We start from the raw sequence: 22,336 nt of genomic DNA, 5'->3' as shown, positions 1-22,336 counted from the left end.
CAAGCAATTGTTTATTTATTTCATAATACGTCATCACTGAATTTATCAATCAAAACTCGATTTAAGTGATATAAAAGAAATAAGTTGTGATTAAAAAAGCAAAATGTGCAAATCGTTTTCGTAGTTCTTAATCTTGACGAAGATTTCTAGAACATCATATGGCATCGAACCCGACGTAAAAAAGAAAAACAAGGGGATTATCACTACATGAATATTAATAAAAAAAAAACCTTTGGTGTGAATGGGCATGGAAATAATGATGGAGCAATTGATAGCACTAAAAGTTGTGAATATATCTATCTATCGAAAGATTATTGGTAGGTTGTGCTAATAAATCAGTAAAATGGTGCATATTCGCCACTGTGAGCACCATGCCAACGAATCCGAAGTACAGTTTGTATTTTGTAATAAACTTGCTTACATGTAAAGAGAAAATGTCAATTAATGACTATGGCACTGTTCAAATATAACTATTGCTGTCAAAAATTTGTGCTTTAATCAATACATTTTAGTGTTTTTTTTTTTTTTGTTTTTTTTTTTTAAATTTTTGTTGTTTTTAATACAGTCTTTTGTATCAAATACTAGGCCGCCTATAAATGGGGTGTTAAAAGCTAATTTTTACAAAAAAATATGCTGACAATTTATCAGTAAAATTTGCATATTCAGTTCTTTTATCCTTGATGGAAATGGAATAAGAGCGCTCGAAGTACAGTATCTATAATATAGTATAAAAGGTATCAAAATAAACGTCAATTGATGAAATTGTTATTTATCAAGTCTTTACAAAAGGGGGTGGGGTGGGCTTATACTGTATGTGTACTTTAAAAAGCGGGCTTCATATTTTAGCGGCTTTGACACCGAGACGATCTTTGTCAATTCATACTCAAGCGTCCAATTGTCCAATCCGCCATTTTTTTAGTTCAAATTATAGCCCGATTCAAATGTGGCCTATATTTACCCATATACATTTTTATGTTTTTGTGACAGACAGACTGACAGACGGACAAACAGACGAATGAGATTTAATGTCCCCTCCCCTCCGCGAAAGCGGGGGGCAATAAAATGTTATGCATGAATGTTAGTATACATGTGTATTAATACCCATTCACCCCAAAGAGACCATTCCCTGAGGCCAACAAAGAGAGTTGAGACTTTATATTCTTATATGCACAACGCAATCAACAACTTCAGCTTGCCATTCATCAGTCGTTTACTTGGTCAGCCAATGTGTCTTTTAAACCTTCGTTATCTGAAATTGAACACCCCCCTTGGCTAAGATTTGGTACAGTACAACACGTATCTAGGTACATGTGTGATGGGACATTGGAAAATGTGTAGAAAATTTCACAACGAAGTCATTTTCAGTCATAAAATAGAGGGTAAAGGGGATAATCGATATTTATTTAGAGACGTGGCATGATATGAATCTGCATGAGAAACACAGAAAATTTACATTAAAATTTTAAAAGAAATCGAAAATTTTGATTTTTTAATATCAAATTGCGACGAGTATATGAAGGATATCAAAATAAAAAATTTGATCCACCAATTCTTAATTGATATGATGATTCTTAATTGTTCTGCTAAAATACTTTGGCGATTGAAAAATCCTTTGCAACAAAATATTGACATACACGTATTGTTTTTCTAACTACAATTTTGAATCAGCATAAGTACTTTTCCTAAGCTTTGTAAGGCCGACTCTAAGGAAAGTTTTTGTTATCACTTTGTGTTTATGAGTTATAACAAAATATAAATCACGGATGTCCGTTTCACTTTGCCATGTTGAGATATCTAATGTATCGTTTGCAAAGCTTTCACCTAAATACTGAATGTCCATTTCTAAAACAGGGTAATGAAAGTCAGCCTCAAAATGATTGTAAAATTTCGCTTCTGCAGCACATGCACAACAGTCTAAACAGAATCGTACATATGAAGAGTTATTAACATGGTTCATATAGTCCGTATCGCTGTGAAGAGGACGCACTTTCATTCTGAACACTTTAGAAGGAATATTATCAGGAAACGGAAGCCATCGGTATTTTGGTCGTATACTATTAAGTCTCTCTGCTTGTTCAAGATAAAAAGGATTATTTGGAACTGCTTTCTTTGTTCGTTTGTTGAAGTTGACCATCTTCCTCATATTTGTAGCATAGATATAATCTGTGTGCTGATTGCACATCCTTACTTTGATATTTAACGACGTCCGTCCAACTTCTTGACAGTCAAACACAATCCTGGGGTTGAAGTCGGATTGAATGGTTATGTCTTGGTAGTACCGCGGACTGATTTTACAGTGTTGGCGCAGAAGAATGTACTCCTCTTCATGAGAAGTGACGGTCTCGACACAAGGCGATAACGAAGCTGATAGCAGTAAAGAACCTTCAAACATCCTCACTAAGGACCAAGTACTCCAGTGACCTGTAATAAATACTAGCATTATATGCCAGGGTTTGTGCTTATAAGATTGGCAAAGTCATTCAAAGGGAACTTTGAATGATTGCATATACTAGGGTTGAAGTGTTTTTCTGTAAATTATTTGAAAATGTTTACTGTTTGCATCTGAATGTTTTAAATGATAATATAAAAATATAATTTATTTATAATTCATTTTTTAAAAAAAATATTCTTACTTTTTAAAGGATTTCTATATTAAATAAGGTAATGTATACATACCAGATCTATCAAATTCTGCATATGGTATTCCATGAAACACGACTTCAACAACATTTTTTTGCTTTCTTTTGTCATAAAGAGTATTGAGAGCCATCGTTCTACTTGTGTAAAATATTTCAAAGAACAGAACAAATTACCAAGTGACCCCCCTTTTAAATGATTGCAATACTACGTGACTTGCTAACAAACAAGATAAAATATCATCCTTGGGATGAATGAAAAACGAAGGTCTTCTACCGGATGTCTTTTTGGATGTGAACTGCACTTTTAGAGTACAGTCCTATAATCTGCTCTCCAAATGATTAAATCAGATTCATGACACATATTTACTAATATAAGTTCGTTGGGACAAAGGAGATATCTCTTTCTCTCCTAGATATTAGCATCAATCGACTACCTTTTAGCTCACCTGAGCCAAAGGATTAAATGAGCTTTTCTGATGAAAGAGTGTCCGTCTCTCTGCCATGTGCTGTGTTTCGGGTGCTGTCTGCAAACTTCTTCTCCAGAACCACTGGGTTAATTTAAACCGAGAGATTTAATAATTGTTCAAATGAAAGGCGACATCCACTTTAAAATGGTCCTTAGGGGTAGGGTGAGCAGCAAGAGGGGATGAAAATTTAACAAAAGAGTATTAAAAAACCTTTATAAATCATCAAGAACAGCAGGGCGTCGATTGCTAACGTAAACTGGCAAGCATCCGCAGGTAGTGCAGTTTTAACTTTGTTCAATTCATGACCCGGAGAAGGGCGTTGCCACAAAAGAGACTTAACGTTTTACATAGAAATATAGGAACATCTTTTAAATAATCCTCCGTAGAACAGCAGGGCCATGACTAGTCACATTAATATGCAAAACTTCTTAAATTGTTCAAATTTAAGTTTGTTTAAATCGCAGCCGTGGGTTGGGGTCGGGAAAATATTGGAAATCAAAATTAAAATATTGACCACTCGGCTAAAATATGGATTCGATTCATAATTTTCCATGAGGAAAAAAATCAAGAGTTGCAGTGTTACTCTAAAACAAATTAAAAACCAAAAATTCTCAAGTTGTGTTAAAATTTGTTTTGTTTATTTAAATTTTAGACACTGGGGTTTTGTTGGGGCTAAAACTTAGATTCAAATTTTAAATTATGCATGTTTAATTTACAGGAAAGAAATTGATTAAAAAATCAAAGAGAAAGGCCAAGTTAGTCATCTTGATATTGAGTCCTATGTTTTGAGGATTCAGTCAGTCAAGTTATGATCCCTTGGCGCTAGTGTAAGGTCAAATATTGAATCAACATTTTTCTAGGAAGCTTCCTAATCTAAAAAGAATCCATCTGAAAAAGAACAGGGCCAAGTTGATTCGTATGAGTGTTATGGCCCTTGGGCCTCTCTTTGTCAATTACGACATCTTGTTTAGTAAGGTTCTTTGCATCTAAATTGATGTTTTTTTGTTTTATATGCTTTAAAAACAAACGAATTATTGTGATCCGTTATTGAAAAGAGATTATCCTCTAGGTTTTATCACAATTAAATAACTATTTCAAATAAATATCTAGAAGATATTACAGAATTTTATACCATGCTTATCTTAGAGTAGCAAAGTTCAGTTTCTTGTGAATTCTACGCATTTTATTAATTCATTATGTATTAATTTCATTGTTGAGATCAATATTTAAAAAAAAATTTAAAACAACATTTGCTCAAATTGGAATTTAAATGCACTGTACTAGTTATGAAGAGGGGGCATTGATTTATCTTGATTCAAGGTAAGGGAGTGCAACCTTTATCTAAATGAGAACAAAGTTCGACCTTGACCTCAGTGACTATATTAGATTCATAGTGATTGTTTGTTTAAAATGACGTTAGTTATAAATTTAAAAACAGCTCGCACATGCTTTGTGACATGTTTGTGATAATATTAAATGTAGGTTGAAATGTGAACAAAAATATCAACGTCAGAAGAGTATTGAACTTTGTACAAAAAACACAAGTTTTATCTGTGTCGATCATAAATACTTCTATAATAAAACGTATTTTGGGGGAAAATAATGAGATATTCAATTAACATTATCATTATTTCAAAACGAAGGAAAGATTAAGAATAATTCGCATTGCAGTTTTATCAGTTGAAATATGTATATACTTGAATTTCAGTATGTTTAGTTCTTCTTTAGGCACGAAAGGCCACTTTTCCACATGATTGGCTCTTCCAATTCAGGCCGAACATATGAAAAAGAAAAACATACTCTTGGTATCCAATGTGTCAAACTTTTATCCTGTGAAATTAGCATTTTTCTGTCTTATGTATTTTTAGAATCGCAAAATGATTATACATCTTGCCACGGTTTTAAAATATTTTATTTTGCGATGTTTGTAGAGAATAGAGAAAAAAAAAAACATTTAAGCAACAAATCGTTTCATCTGGAAATCTAACTCGTACTCACTGTTTCCTTTCAAGGACGAAATTCTTCAAATTCGCGGTTCAGTTTTTGAACTTGATTTACAGTACCTAATATTTTGGATCTTCATAAAATCCTTACAAAGATACACTGCAGTGTCTAGTAACTGCTTTTATTATCAAGCCCCTATCTCTACTCCTCACCAAAATATCAACTTCTTGAAGGAGAAACTTCAGACATACTATGCTACAGCTAACATATTCAAGAAGTGCATGGTGTGGATCAAATATGGATTCTTAAAATCTCAACTTTTAGAAAATTTGGAATCAGATTTATTTTTTCAAAAATCAATAAAATAAAGACTCATGACTTTTCAACACAACAATTCCATGCAACAAATTAAAAACAGGGTTTTTTTTTTTGTTTGTTTGTTTGTTTGTTTTTGTTTTTGTTTTGTTTTGTTTTGTTTTTGACATTAAATAGACAACTGCTTCTTAATAAAAATGGAACTCTGATGAAGCAGAATTTATTCAAAAACTTCTACATGAGAAGAAAAAATCTTTTTATGGCCTTCAATTCGACATTTAGTCGACGACATTTGATCAATTAACAATAATAGCATTCATTTATATACTAGTATCGACTAGTTATACATGTATTCTAGTAAACTCGTAAAAACGATACATTAAATTCTGCCACATTTCTTACATATTTGGATGTTTTTGCTGATTATAGATGTTAATGGCAAACTAACAACTAAACGACTTGACACACAGGATGACTTCAACTTTTTCATTGTCAGTTCTAATATTTGTGTAGTCATTTTTTCCATCACCTGCATATCGTGTTTACGTCTACCAATTGATTCGATACACAAGAATATGTTCCTAGTACGGTCAATTTTGATTTACTGAGAAATAAGTTGATATTACAGAGCTTTCAACAATCTGGTTTAAAGTCAACATTTTGTAAATTCTTTGTCTTTATTATGATTTTGTTTGGAAATACAAGCTATCCTAGGGTCAGTATTTTGACTTATACCGGTTGTTATGCTAATTTTTTTTTTTAATTCTAATTTTGACTAAGGATTACTACGTTCAGCTGATCTATACAGGGGGCTCACGGCGGGGGTTTTCGGGTGATGTACACTCCTCCTATCCACTACTCGTATTTCAAGAGCTTGGTGCCTGTTGGTTGTTTTGTGTTTCGTGTTGTTAACAGGATTTATGAGAACGATCACAGGTCGTTATCTGCACCTTTTTTTTCATTTGAAACAGTTGTATGAAGTATTCATCACCATAAGCTTCCAGTCGCTGAATATTCTTTGACAGGGCTTCTGTGCATACATGTCTTGAAAGGCATTAAAAGCTTTAATTATTTAAATAATTGCTCGAATGATTTTTTTTTTAATTTTGAAAAATTATTTCATATATAATAAAAATAACAAAAATGTATTTTTAAAAATTGTTCACAAAAGTGCAAAATTCTACCTTGGTTCTTAGGAAGTTTGAGGTATAATAACGTCAGCTATTTTCAATAATGTTAAAAGCTGTTTTTATAGTTTCTATTTTTAAAGGAAATCTTTGAAAGCCAATGTTAATATGTATTTATTTTGTTTATAAAAGAATATGTGCTTAAAAGATTTTGAATATGTAGACGTTGCTATAATTTCTATTTGCTATTTTCTCAACACATTGCTTAATAAAATGTGAAGATAAAATCTTTTCTTTGTGATTATAGTTTTTTTAAAGATAAGTCAAACATATTCAAGTTTGAACATAATATTTAAAACAAAATGTTATAAATAATAAAATAATAGTTCTTCCTAAAATTTAAATTAACGCATTCAACCAGTCAGCTACAGATTGAACTTACAAAATCCAAAACACAAGATTGATGCTCGAAAAATAAAACAGGAAATGATTTAATTACTTTAATTACATAATTATATTTAACTAAATAATCTGATAGGAAAGAAAGGGAACTTTTCTTTAATTAGCTCTCGGTCTTACCATTGTTTGAACCAATATCAAAATCGATTATCAATCACACGTTGCCGCTGTGACACTTAGTACGACTATCTCTGAGGCAATGACACGAATTCTTTTATTTTACTGATGCAATTTTGTACCTAGGTTCATTTCCTAATCTGTTATCACAAATCACATAAACTAGACCGTGCAGGTATTTTCTTCAGAATTTTAAAAGTACATTTTATATCTGAACCCTGTCTTTATCAGAATTAATTACTCATTCACGAGTCACAATAAATAATCAGGGAAGTATCAATTATGATAGCATCGGCATATAACATACAGAGGTCGGTTGATATTCTAGAACTTTTAAAAGATCCAAATGACCAATAATGAAAACAATATCCAGAGTGTTTCAAGGAACATATGGGTGAATTTAAAAAAATGACCAAACGCATATTTATCAACCCACACTAAAAATACAGGCAATGAGAATAGATTTCTATGTCTCAGCATATGTCTTTAGATAGTGTCTAAATACCTGCCAAATATCTTATTGATATCTCAATTAACAAAATTGTTATGCCCAATAATGATGCTAAAATTGTCAGGAGTGCAACACCTTTTTGTGACATTTTGAAATTTCAATATTTTTTGGAGATCTGTGAAATAAATAATAATGCTTTATGTTGAAAATAAAGACTTTTCTGATAATATTCAAAGTATTGAGCTTTAAATGTGGACTGTAGTAACTTTTGTTTAATCAAGTTGTGGTCATGACTGATGTTATAAATCACAAGCAGCATTAATGAGATTCAAGTATATGTGTATACCTAATAATGTCAGGAGTGCAACATTTGATGTTTTGCTCCCAAGCATGAAAAAACTATTATCAATATATGATATTCTGATTTTTATTTCGGAAAATAAAGACATAAAGAACATTTTTACTAAATAGATTTATCAATTACAGGATCTGTCTGTGCTTCAGATCTATATTTCTATGGTCAGTAGTGCAACACATTTTTTTTAAAGATTCAAGTTGTGTGACGAAAACACTTCTATTCATGCTTAGAAATATTCATTAATTAATAATGATTTTTTTGTATAATTTAATACTAAATTATTGACAGTTTTATTATTAAAATCCTTCCTTTTTCAATTTTATCAATTCAGATGTGTTTTGACCTTTTTGTGATTTTTTTAATGAATGTTGAAAATAAACACACTAGAAAATTGTCATAAAATTCAAGTAATTCCTCCTCAACTTCACTGAAACAACAGAACAAGTTCTTATGTAATTTTCACTTCACAATTCTACTTTAAAGGCACCAATGCTTTTGGTCAGGAATGCAACAAATATGTTAGAATTATAAATCATCCGATAAGAATAAAAATAAAGAAAAAATGATGAGTAGAATTTTTCTGGTGGGTTACTGTGTTTGTCCTCTAAAGGAAAATATGCTTTAAGATATATTTTATCCTCTAAATATACATTTAAGCTAGTTTTTTGGCATAAATAGGGAATAATTCCAGATAAAATGCGAATTTTAAATACTTTCCTCTGTTTTAATTACGAAGTATTGGATTATAAATATTGCATAATTTTATTACGACTTGATGTTGCCAACACTTTATGAATTTTTGTGTTTTATGGTTTTAATTTTAAATTTTTCTGCGGTCAGGAGTGCAACAAAACTGTTTTATAATTACCAATGCCTTTTAACTATCTTTACTAAAAAAATAAGTCGAAAAAAATGTTTGATACATTTTACTATTTGATGTTCAAAACTCTATGTCTATCAACAAATTACAGAAATTTAACAGTTTATTCAGAGAATAGTTTTCATCATTTCACATATATTTTTAAATACAATTTATATATATTACACTTTGCAAATAATCATGTTTTAAGGTCTTCAAAATATGAAAAACCTGCCGTAAACGATGAAAAATATCAAAACAACAAATTGATTTACAAAGTAAGAATGGGTTATTGTGTGTTATAATTTTTAAAACAATGTTAAATAAAATACATATCAGATGTCTGGAGTGCAACACAATAATGTTAAATCGGGTCACTTCAAAATCTAATATTTCTTTGTAAGAGAACTCGTATATAAAAATTCTTTTTTGGCTGAGATTTAAAGAATTGACTGGAACGGACAAAAAGGTGAATTTTGGGGAATATTATTGCTTCATATTTTTTCATATTAAAACTTTTCAAACCAGAATTGAAAAAATAATGTAAAATAACAATCAAAAAGCCAATTTTTTTGTCACATATACAAGAGAAGATACTCAAGCAAGGTCTAGATTTAATCATTTATACCCCTTTTACCATTTTTGAAGCATAAAAAACTACAATTTCTTGTGATTATGTATTTTAGAAAGTCTTTTAAGGTGTAATAATAATTTCTTTTTTCAAAAGAAATTTTACAAATAAAAATTCTGAAACTTTTTATCCAATTGCAATTGTCTATTCTATTGCCACTTAAGGATTTTAAACTAGAATGCATGTGCAATATGATGATATAAGTGAAAAATATGTCATAAGTAGCTGAATTTTTCCAAAAAAAATTCAGTTTAGTGGTCATTTTTTTTAATTTACCCATATGTGTTGCTTTCAAAAGATTATGATAAAAACGAAAGTGCAATGAACTTTTGCTTTTAGTTTCTTCCATACTAGTATTATATTTAATGCATTCGCCGAAAAAGAAAAGAAAAATTCGTGCATAGTAAGATAGCGTTAGAGTGGTATATAGAACTTATTTAAACCGTTAAGTTGTGTTGATTTTGAGTAACTGCTTACATCAGAAATAAGAACTCTACCTGTCATTGTATGTCTCAACTTGTATTTTATGACAATAAACATTAAGATGTTGAAAATAGATAGTCAAATTTTCTTTAAAACTTTAACTAATAAAATCATGAATCACTGTTAACGATTAGGATTTTCATAATAGATGAACTATGTAAAAGAATTATTTTGTTTTTGTTTTGAACAAGAACACAGAAACAGAGTTCCGAAAGACGTACAGACATGACGAAATCTTTGTTCGTTGTGTTTCAAAAACATAACACGCAAAGAAAATTACAATTGTCGCATAAGATTTTGGTAAATGATTTCTTGAAGATGAGAAGATTTTGATTTTGTTCATCAAAAAATCTTTTAAAAATAATCTTGAATAGCTTTAATTGTTTGGTATCCAATGTTCTGGAACACTTCTTGGGAAATCAGAGATTTTCAAATAATAGTAGTAATATAAGGGTAATCAATCTTAATAGCAATCCTCTAGACAGAATTTTATATTTTACGGTTCAAATTAACAGTAATTTCTTTTTCCGGTTCTTTAGTTGACAAGAAAGAAAGCATGAGTCAAATATCAAAGCTATTTAAGCGAGCAAATGGTGACAAAATTAAGCACATAATTACGTCATATTGACTCTGCCTTTAATTTTCAGGCGATTTAATGGAAATTCTTTGACAAGAAAACAAAAAATGTAAGGAAAATTTTAAGCATGACTTTTCAAACTGTTAAAGCCTTCTAATTTGGTTACATTAGATTAATGAGAAAGATTTAAAATTTTGTCATTATAATTCCATCACAAAGCCATACTTTTTTTTTTATTTTGGAATTTCCGTATTTCAATTAAACATTTCTGAGCTGCAAATGCTTTTCATATATTTGTGAAACATTTGCCTACTAAATATTGTTCATTGCTGCCCTACCAGTCTAACATGCAATGTCAAAAAGCAACACGCACACAACACACACTAGCCCGCACAGGCGCACTTGTGTAATGAATTGAAAAAAAAATCAATGTTGTGAAATTAAGGCCTTTGAAACATTTTATGTTGTATATTAAAGATAAGCACTATATCTTTTCGAAGAAACTATCTACAGGGTACAAATTAATGCAATCGTAAGGAAGTATTGATTCTTAGTTTATGTATTTGACCTTTCTTATTTCTTGTTCATAGAGGGCATTGGAAAAATATCGTAATGTACGTGTTATTTTTTACGAGTGGATAAAAGCAGACCATTTATCTGTCATTTTATAATCATCTCTACAAAATTTTCTAATTGTCAGACCTTGCCACTTTCAATACTTTTATCGCTATATTTTATGACTCCACTCTATGAAAACAGCCAGAAACATAATATTTCCTCTATTAAAGATATAAAATATGTCTCGATATTGCAAGATAATACAATTCAAAAGAAATAAATCGAGGAATTTAGAATAAATAAGACCACAACTGACAAGAATTTCTAACGGCATCAACTCAAAATTCCCATAAACCATATAAACATAATTCAGAATAAGATAAAAGCAAGGTCTTCATACTTTTATTTATGATGTGACAGAATATGTAAAAAATAAATCATGTTATTCTTGTCGTACAGTAGAATTTAATGCAGCAATGATATTGTTAAAAAAACGTCCCGCAAACAAACGGAAATGCTAAACTGATTCAGCAAGGGTCTGTAAATAATTAGTCACAAGTAATAGACTGGCTTAACCAATTGAAAATGCATGCACAGTTTATGCTGCCGATCTGCACATTCTAGCATGCAATGATATACATATAACATGATGACCACTTTTGCATTGTCCATTTTCCTTATTTATGTAGCATTATACCTTTAGCACATGCATGTGGTTTTTATTTCACCTAGTTGATTTGATAAACAAGAACATGCTCTGTGTGCAAAGAATTTCTTAATCGAATCAAGCTACTGACAAATAATTCATTCCAAAAAATCTCGTTTGAATTCAATATGTCGCAAATTTTATGGTCGATACAATGACCCTGTTTCCGATTAGAGCATGTCGTGAGGTCGAATTTCACTGACATACTAGTATTTAATACAATTTGTTTGGCTATTGTTTTCAAACTGGGCTGTCTACAGATTACTCTGTTTACTCGATCAAGACAAAGGGCTTATGGCAGGTGTGACCGATCGACAGGGGATGATTACTCCTGCATGGTGCATGTTTGCTCTCCTCTCAATTTGTATTATTTATTTGAACTTTTGAGTATGATTACTAGTATTGCTTGCTTTCTTTTTATACGCAAGAGCATGTTCTACGTGCTAACAATTTTAAAACTAAGCAAGCTATTGAAGAATAAGTTGATGATACAAGGATAACAACAGTCTCGTTTAAAGGCAATAGTTTGCAAATTATATGGTCGATACTTTGACCTTGTTAACAAATACATTTCATCGTTAAGTCAAATGTTGACTGACGTTTTCCATACAAATTCTTTGTCCATTATTTTCACCCTGAATTGTCTATGGATTTTTCCGTTTGCCGATTATGACAATGAGGACACGGTGGGTGTGACCGGTCGACAGGGGATACTTACTCCTACATCGCACCTTATCCCCACCTCTGATGTTTTAGAGGTCCATGTTTGCTCTGCTCCTAAGTTGTATTGTTCCAATGGATTTTTGAGCTTGATTACTGTTCGCTATCTTCATATTTTATCTTTACATTTCATACTTAAAAGATTAAGAAATGTAAATTTTATTTAATTGACGGGTAAACATTTTCAGGAAGATAGCAGAAACATAAATGCTTAAAATCCTTGAACAAGTGCAAAGAATAAGATTATTATATACACATTGCAGCTGCAGGATCAGGACACATGTAATATTTTTTTTAAAAATTTAAATTTAAAATTCAGACCCCCACTCCTTATAGTCAATAATTGCTAAAATGTCGTTCGATTCGACATTATGCCTTGATTTATTACATTTTGAAATAAAATATTACATTAAATTACATATCATTGTGTCGCATAGAAATAAATCCTTACGTTTAGGTGTTTAGGTGTCGTTTCTTTTTCCTTTCAGTATATGAAACTTAATAATAATTAGTTATTAATGCAAATCTGTGAACAGTGTATAAACCTAAAAAACCTAAAAACAATACAAATCCCTGAACAGGAAATAAAACATGGACCCAAGGAAATTCCAGAGGTGGGATCAAGTGCCTAGGAGGAGTAAGCATCCCTTTTTGTCGTGTCACACCCGCTGTGAACCCTATGTATTGATCAGGTAGACGGAATATTCCGTCAAATTCAGTATAAAAACAGTTGATATGAAAAATATCAATCAAAATACGACCCAATGATAGATTATAATTGCTAACAAGGTCATTATAACGACCATAAAATTTACGAAATGCTGACTTTAAACGAGGTCGTTGAAATCTCTGAAACATCAACTTATCTGTCCGTAGTCTGCCTCTGTTTAAAACTTGATCGTACTTCGAGCATGTTCTTGAGTATCGAATAAGGTGGCAGACATAAATACCATTTGCGGGTGATAGAGGAATATTACTATATAAATAAGGAAAGATGACGGTGGAAAAGCTGAACTCATCGCTTTTGTCATACAGTTTAATTGTTAGTTGGTTCTTATCGTCTGTAGTCAGTAAAACATCCAAATGTGAAACAAATGTGACAGACTCTGTGGTGTCTTTTATTTCGGGTTCACTGGGATATATCTAGTTGACATATAAATGAAAGTAACTTTTGTTTATTGATAAACTTCGTCTATGTATCTAATTGTTGAAGGCCACAGGAAGAGTTTCTTCTCTTGTAGAAGTTTTTGAATAAATTCTACCTTACAGGAATATTAAACAGGTCGGCTAATAAAGGAACACTGTTACTGTGTATCGATATTCCAACAGATTGTTGGAAGACCTGATCTCCAAAGACTACATACTAGATATTGTCAATGAGAAACTCCAGCATCTTTTAAATATTAACTTCAGAGTTGATTTGATATATCCCATTAAACTCATAATAAAAGACATCGCAGACTCTGACACATCTGTTTCCTATTTGGATATTTTAATAGAGAAAGACTTTGATGGCAAACTAAAAACTAAACTTGATAAACGTCATGACTTTTAAAAACTTCCCCATTATTTATGGTACAATGCACCACATCATCTGCGTATGGAGTCTACGTCTCCCAGTAGAATCGATACACAAGAATATATTCTACGTACGAATAATTTCTAAAACGGAGTAGTTTATTTATAAATAAGTTGATGATATTATCAACAATCTCGTTGAAAGTCAGCAGTTCGCAAATTCTATGGTCGATACAATGACCTTGTTTGCAAATGCAATCTGACATTATAGCTGAACTCCTTTCGTAAAAGGCATAGAGATCTATATTTGTCCGCCATATTACTCTGCTTTTTCCGTTACCTGTACGGCCCCTACATACATTTAAGTCATTCACTTGGTCACAGTTCAGTGTAATCAGTTTTCACCGGTGTCTACATATTCTACATAGCTATTGTAAAACTATCGATAGTGATAGAAGTAACTGTGCGCTTCTTCCACGGCAGAAGAGAAACTGCAATAAAATGTAAACAAAGGAAATGTAAGATAACCAAGCTGACATGACCAAGTGTCGTCCATTCCACGCAGGTACCCGTGACAAGATTGTTTGATTGATTGATTGTATGTTGTTAGACGCCCCATTCGAGAATTTTCTCCTCATATAGAGACGTCACCGTATGCCGATGAAGGGCTTCAAATTTAGACCTATACTCGGCACTCAGAGCCATTGAGCAGTGAGGGTTCTTTATCGTGTCAACGCCTGCCATGACCTCGGTTTTTAACGTCTCATCCGAAAGACCCGTGACTTTCAGACGCTTGGCGAAGGAACAGTCACTACTTATGTGTACGTCTTCGGTTTGACGTGGTGCGGCAAACGATAATCGAACCCGGGCCTCCCGATCTCGAGCGAGCGAGCGCCCTACCACTAGGCTACCGTGACCGGTCCCGTGACAAGAAAGCATGCAGTCAGGTGTAACGAATGCAAAAGAACCCCAGTGCTGATATCGGAAATAGAAAAACTAATATGGCGTATGCCTATTTACCAGTCGTGTTCAGCTTTAAGTCGAATGTTGACTGACGTCTTTCGTATAGATTGTTAGGCCATTATTTTCACACTGAATTGTCACCAGATATTTCCGTTTACCGAACACACCGGTGTGACCGGTCGACAGAGGATGTTTACTCCTCCATGGCACCTGATCCCATCCATGTTTGCAGAGGTCCGTGTTGGCTCTGCTCGCAATTTGTATTGTTTAAATGAACTTCTTAGCATGATCACTGTTCACATTTCATCTTTATATACTTTAAAAGTAGACGGAAAAATATCAGACTATCATTGGATAGATAAAAACATGAGAATAAACAACTACTGGCAGAAGGAAAAGACGCTATCTACGCAGACGGCCGAAAATCTTCTTGAGATTGACTGTTTAGTTCAGTTTTATCAGAGTAACGTTAGTAACACTACTGTAAAACTTCTGAAGGCGTCATGTGTGTGCTAGATGGGTCCCTGACTTGCTAACAGAGTGAAATTTTTGGGTCGGTGTTGGTTAATCCAACTTTTCTTAGCACATTATCAAATCATATGAAATATGACGTTGCAATAAGGATACTTTGACTTCTTTAGTGTGCCATAAGGTGTACTTGATATAAATAAAATACCATAATTTGTTTTTCTGAGCATATATTTATTTGCTTTGTATTTTGATGAATAATGTACTAAAAGACTGTGAAACTTTTAGAATGGGGCGTTGATTATTTTTGACTCTGAACAACTTGTCCAGGAATTTACTGGACAAACCTCAAACAAATATCTTTTAAATTATTGTTTTTAGGTTTCAAATCTTTCCTGCCTCCATGTAATGTATTTGTGGAAAAGTTTAACATGTTTCAATTTCTTTTCTTCTTAGTCATCTTGCATCTTATCATATTGAATCAAAGTACTGTGAGTACTGATAGACGGTGGCATGAATGATTTTGTTTGATTGTTTTAATTAAAACGTCCCTATCGGGAATTTTTCACTCATAATGAGACGCCACCATTGCCATTGGTGGGCTGCAAATTTTATATCTATACTCAGCACTCTGGGCCATTGTGCAGTGAGGGATCTTTTTTTTCTGGCAAGCACTTACTGCGACACGGGACCTCAGTTTAACGGTCTTGAATCCGAAGGACCGGTCTCCACGTCCTGCAGTGGGATTCGAACCCGCGACCTAAAGGTCGACTCCTTACTCCTTGACTCTAGAGCAAACGCTCTAATTACTGGCCACTGGCATGAATGAATTAAATTAAATAAAATGATATGATAGTCTGTAAAATGATATGGAAATTATGAAAGTTTGTTGCAATGTTTCACAACACATGTATTTGATGAGTTATTTTATATTTGCGTCAGTATGATGAGGACATGTATTAATTAAAGTTGTTAAACAATTTATTGCATGAAATTTTCTACATTTTATTTAGTTTTATTATAAAATAATGTTTAAAGAAAAAAATGCGCTGAAATGCCAGAAACGAAAGCTTGATCATTTCAACCTGTTTTTTTTTTCATTAATTAATCCTTAAAACAATTCATTTTACCCTAAATGTTAAGTTAAGGGAATCAAAGGTTCTTATATATTCATGTGGTGACCGAACATATTTATTTTAAGATAGCTTTCTATACATGCATGTGTGGTTCCATTTAGGCGCTCTTCCAAGTTAGATGTGCATTTTTTTTTTTAGCAGAAATGTGTTTGAGATATTTGAGGAACAATTAATAAACCTATTGTGAGTTGCAGATATGAGAGAGTATCAGTAAATTCCGAATTCATTGTACTTTCTTCGCATAATTTGAAAATAATCTTATCAGCATGCATTTCAGCGATATCAAGTATCAAATGAAAAAGTTAAATTTTACAACAAAAAGTGTCATGAAATCTTGGTGTTTTGAAGTTAGAAATTGTGATTTTATAATTTAAAATCTTATACTCAGTGGTTAATTATCAAATTTTGCTAATCTGGAATAAAATTGAACTCACAATATTTTTTTAAACAAAAACTAACTTTTCTTAAATTATATGGTAAAAAGGGAAATGATGAATCACTTTTGGCGTTGTACTGTATATTGTGCGACATAAATCATATGCTGAAAGATAATGAAATAGACTTTATCTTTGGATCCCCATTTTTGCCAAATTTCCAGTAATTTACTTATTTCTATAAGGTTGAAAGACTTCGAGAATTGTACAGTAGTTTTACCTTTTTGTTTGATATATATATACTGTTCGAAAAAAAGAAAAAAAAAGAACAGAATAACAAAATATCTTTCACCCTCTATTTCTCTTAATATCTTAATATGCACCAGTCTGACCCCGCTAGTCATTGCGTAATACGAAGTTTTGAAAACACATGTAGGAGAAGACTGCCCTATATTAAGTCAACTGAATTCGCAAGAAAATCCTAATATTTCATGTACATGTATTTGTGCAGCTTTTTTCTTACACTTTTTAAAGGGTAAATTTTATTCGAGGCACGATAGAATTTTCAAATACAAATGAAATATATGGGTAACTTTTGTTCGTCACAGTCCTATAATTATAGCTTTGATAAATTAGCATCCTTTCAGTAGTTTTCGTGTCCGAGATAATTAGGCAACGACTTTTGTTTTCAGATAGAACCGTAATAAACTTTGCAAAATGGCATCGTATCTGCTTTCAACAACTCTCTTTTATGTAAACTTTAAGAGGACGTGTTTTTTTTTCCCATTTCGAAAATATATCTTTTTCTAATATAGTATCGTCAACAGATACTAGAAATTCAAATAATCAAAAGACACGTAAAATTTCAATAAACTGTATAAGTATTATTGTATAAAAATTCCACAAAACGTCTCAAAAAAACATTTAAAGTCAACCGGTCGGTTTTCCTCAGGTAAGTTTGGTGTGGGGTGGAGCTTAATTGAAACGGCTGTGAAGCCCCGAGGAAACCAAGCTGGCTTGTGTATACCTACCTATATACACAGGATGTTACCTGTATATTACCTGTAAATGTTTTCCTAAGACATAGTCTAACTTAGCGTGTTGGTCAATCGAAATGTTGATCGTCAAATTTATGAAATAAAACATGCTAAATTTTTTATGTAGACTGATTCCTTTAGTTCAATTCTTTTTTTAAAAAATATGTTTGAATAAAGGAGACAATTTTAGTTTAATTTTTGCGTTAATAAATTTCATGCAGTTCTGCAACAAGGAATACGCAGTCCTCGAATCATGTTAACTGAATTTTCGGAAATGGAGAAATTTGGGGATCGACGCTTTCCAAGCATGGAGTATCTCGTAATTAGGGAATATCAAATTGGGAACGTCTCGTAATAAGCGTTTGTCACACATCCAACAGCGAAGAAACCGCCGAGGGTGTGTTGGTTTAACAATAATTATTTTATTTCCTAAGATGGTAAGGTGTAATGTGAAACCATTATCCATAAATATCTTCCCCCAGATTTTTTTTTACTTTTAATAAATTTTATTGAAATTTTACATTTACACAACGTAGAAAAGGCCGTGTGTACGAACTGACTTTTTGCATTTGTTTCATGTTCAGCAAACTTTATATACGAATTGACTTCTGTGGTTTGCATACGAATTGACTCCTTATATACGAATCAGATTTGTACGAATTAACATCAAGTCGGCGTAATTTAATGAATATTCATGAGGCGAGAAATATTATAACGGCAAATATCAGGAATTACACTTTGCTCCCATCAACAAAATGTCATTGAAATAACTTGAGAACCATGTACATTTTATTTTCGAACATCGAAACGACCCCACTTTCATTATTTTGTCTCTGCAAAAATCGCCGCTAGGGTCCCCGTGATTTTAAACTATTGTTTATTCATCGCCCAGACCAGCAGCAATAGCCTGTGGCTATAAATAGCCACCGTCTAAAAATGCATAAAACACATTTTAATATTCATTGGTCATTGAAGAATAATCAATAATGATACAAAAAAGAAATAAAATAAATATTTTTTATTAGTAGTAAAAATTTTAAACATGATAAAGGTTAACGTTCCTAAAGGTGTGTACTTTTCGACTTTCTTGATGTTAATAGGAAAAATGTCTTGAATCACAAACCAAAAATAATAACTTCTGCAACAAGGCAATACATGTCCATAGTGCAGAACTGTATATCAGCAAGATGTCGATATCAACATTGTTAACGACTGCCCAGAGACCTAAAACGGAGAATCGTAGTCTGTTAGTATGTATCGTAAATATTCCAGATTGGATATTGTCGCATAAATCGGATTTCCGTAGATTTAATGTCTCCAGTCCAGTGGAACTAATGTATGTATATATTTCCTGTGTCCGTCGCCGAGACAAGAATCTTTTTGTTACACCAGTTGTTTCCTTTAGTCCCGATTCCTTGCACTTTTATTGTGGGTTCTTAGAGAAAATAATTAACACATTTTTGTCTGACATTATTTCCTTTACGGTTCACATGTGATGCAGTGTCGACGACTTATGACTAAAACTTCTCGAAACTTCGCTGGTTGATTGTTTGATATAGCTTTTAGGTCGATTCAGTTATTTTGTTTAACAAGGGTAAACAAAGATCTATAGTGAAGTCGTGAACGAATAAGATCGACGCTCTTCTGCTGCCATGAGGCAGTTAGTGCTTGAGGCAGTTAGGGCTGAGTAAAGATGAGTGGGTAATTCTAATGTTCAAGAATCGAGAAGTGTTTGGGTGATAATGAAAGTATTTAAAAATTTTGTTGTTGTCGTCAGCTTTTGGTAAATGGATACGTCCTAAACAAATTTTCTTCCTATCCAGTAAGAGCACGAAGAAGAAAACTGATTAGGGAGTCTAGATATGTCCAAAGATTGATAGCGGTTAATATTTTGCCAGGAGCTATATATAATGTGATAATGTGAATAAACTGTTAAGTATACTCTATTTGGAGAGAATAGTCATATTTGTCCAAGGAATTAGATCTTGTTCTCGGTCATTCTGGTGAAGTCATTTAGTTTGTTAATGTAGCGGGTATTCCCGGCAATGATGGAAACACACTCAGTTGTAAATTTTAAATTATTCTTTTATTAAGGTGACATGGTTGATGATACATAAATGGATGATGGATAATATGGAATTTATGGAATAATGGAAATGTCCTGCAATATACAAATTGCGTCATAAAAATATGTACAAACAATATATCAATTATCTAATATTCTGATCATAAAAATATAACAAATTATCTATCTTCCCTTTTACAATTAATTATCATATTTATCAATTTAACTCGATATGATAAAATGAAGATATTCTATAAAAGGGAGTTAACTCTTACAACATAATTACTCTTAACAGTCTTGTGAAGAGTTATCTTTCTTTTATGTTTCTTACAAATCATAAAAATATATATACAGATAGACATACCAATTTATGGAATTGAACTTTCTCCAATTTCAATAATTTATATTCTTTACTTATGATGTTACCTATGTACAATAAATAAAATAATCAGGATTTGTTCTTTACAAATACCTTTCTCATAACCAATATATATTTAAATTAGTTTGATTATCAAAATATTCACATCAACATATTTCTAGATATATATACAAATTAATTAATAAGAAAACTCCATCAGATTTATGTACATCTGATTATACAGACAGATAATTCAATATGTTAGCATTTAAAAGTGAAATATATTGTTTTCCACCTATTTCACATAAATTATGGAAAACATATCTTAAGGCATAAAAAAGGTAAAACTTACATTTTCAGGAACTGTCTTAGGTCTTCAGAAATAAATAAAGTCAGCAGCTTAAACTGTATGTCTTACACCATGAAATCTTGAGCTAAATCTGAATAAAACTCAGTACCCCACAAAGACCAAATTTACAACCAATGAAATCTAACCATTTCAAAATCTGACCAATAGATGTGTGTGTGGTCATGTAAAAGTATATGTACAGATGTGGATCCAAAGGGGTGTATAACTATGTCACTAAATACCCATGTTAGTAAAGAATGAACAGAATGAAACTTAATAGAAAACTTATCATTTATGCTTTTATAACATATTTAATAGTTTATTTAGTTTATTTAATTTATATCTAATATTTATTTTATTTCATTTAAAATCATTTCAACTTTTATAATTTTAATAAAAGTACCTCTACTACATTAATACCATTAGAGCATAATTACTTCAGCTTGAGCATACAGAACTTTTCCTTGCTTTTTTTCTGTCCATCTTGAGTTATGGTCAATAACCATTACTGTCATGCCCTCCCATTTGTGACCTTCGAGGTCGAAATGTTCCCCAACTGGTTCATTGAATTTCTTGGTCTTAATGGTCGAACGGTGATTTTTTTATTCTTCTGCAGAGATCTCCCGTTTCCCCAACATACTGTTTTTGACAAACCTTGCAGCTGATGAAATATATGCACTTGTCTTTTTGACAGGACAAATTCTCTAATATTTTGTAGCTGCGGCCTGTAACTGAGCTCTTAAAACTGTCTGAGTCAGAGCTGTGCTTACAGAGAAGATATCTTCTGTCAGAACAAGTTTTAAAACCCGCATTAGGCAATGGTTTGTCCAATCCGGTTCTTACCACCATATACGAGGGTTGTTCGATATACAATGAGTATTGTTCCATATCTGAAAAACACATTCTACTCAAATAGTGAAATGAACATTACATCCCTTCAAAGTATTCTCCGTGGTTTGAAATACATAATTTTAATCTCTGAATCCATTTCTGAAATGCGTCAGGGTACGCTGATTTAGGTAGTACTTTGAGCTACTGACTGATGTATGAGCCAAGGGCCTTGTAACGACGACCAGTTAAGAACTTTTTAAGTTTTGGGAAAAAGGGAAAAGTTGCATGGGGCTAGATCTGGAGAGTATGGTGGATGTGGGTGTGGAGAGTATGGTGGTAACCTTCTCCGACTTCTAAAGTTGCTTCACAAGCTCAGATGCATGCAATGGAGCATTATCATGAGGAAGACAACGTGCCTAAATCCTGACACAGGGCGTCGATTATGACAGTATATTTATATCCACTGAATATTGTCTCCTTTATTTCTTAAGAAAACCATTGCCGTTTATCAGTCAGTAAACACCACTAAGCATATTACCTCTACAGATTTCTTGAGCAGTGGCTGTTTCATCAATGAAACGTACAAACGTCTCTGTTAGTTAGTTCGGGAATTAAAGTCGCAGCTATTGCAGAAAAAAAAACCATTTTTCTGCAACAGCTGCAACATTAATTCCCGTACTAACAACCAAAGAAAGCATTTTCTTAAGCTTTTTTAGTTAAACATCTCTGTAATACCGACCTGTAACACTTTTGCCTTGTCTCACCGGACTTTGTACGGCTATACCATCACATGAGAAGAATAAGCAATAAAGAACCCTTTTTGTGC

General features: G+C 32.3%; 2 protein-coding genes across 2 annotated transcripts in view; both read right to left on the bottom strand.

Moving 5' to 3' along the window:
- The window catches only part of LOC133190091 (myosin-2 essential light chain-like), a 267,620-nt gene that overhangs the window by 111,849 nt on the left and 133,435 nt on the right, over positions 1-22,336 (bottom strand). The window lies entirely within an intron of this gene.
- On the bottom strand, positions 1,649-2,770 carry LOC133190090 (uncharacterized). The gene is made up of 2 exons (XM_061325560.1): positions 2,677-2,770; positions 1,649-2,421 (listed from the first exon to the last, which is right to left on the bottom strand). The coding sequence occupies exons 1-2, from the start codon at positions 2,768-2,770 to the stop codon at positions 1,652-1,654; spliced, it is 864 nt and encodes a 287-aa protein (XP_061181544.1). The 3' UTR covers positions 1,649-1,651.

This window comes from Saccostrea echinata, unplaced genomic scaffold, assembly GCF_033153115.1.
Source record: "Saccostrea echinata isolate AGI-Se365-2 ecotype Australia unplaced genomic scaffold, CSIRO_AGI_Sech_v1 ptg000020l, whole genome shotgun sequence".
NCBI lineage: Eukaryota > Metazoa > Mollusca > Bivalvia > Ostreida > Ostreidae > Saccostrea > Saccostrea echinata.
This window is presented reverse-complemented; position numbering and strand designations above follow the sequence as displayed.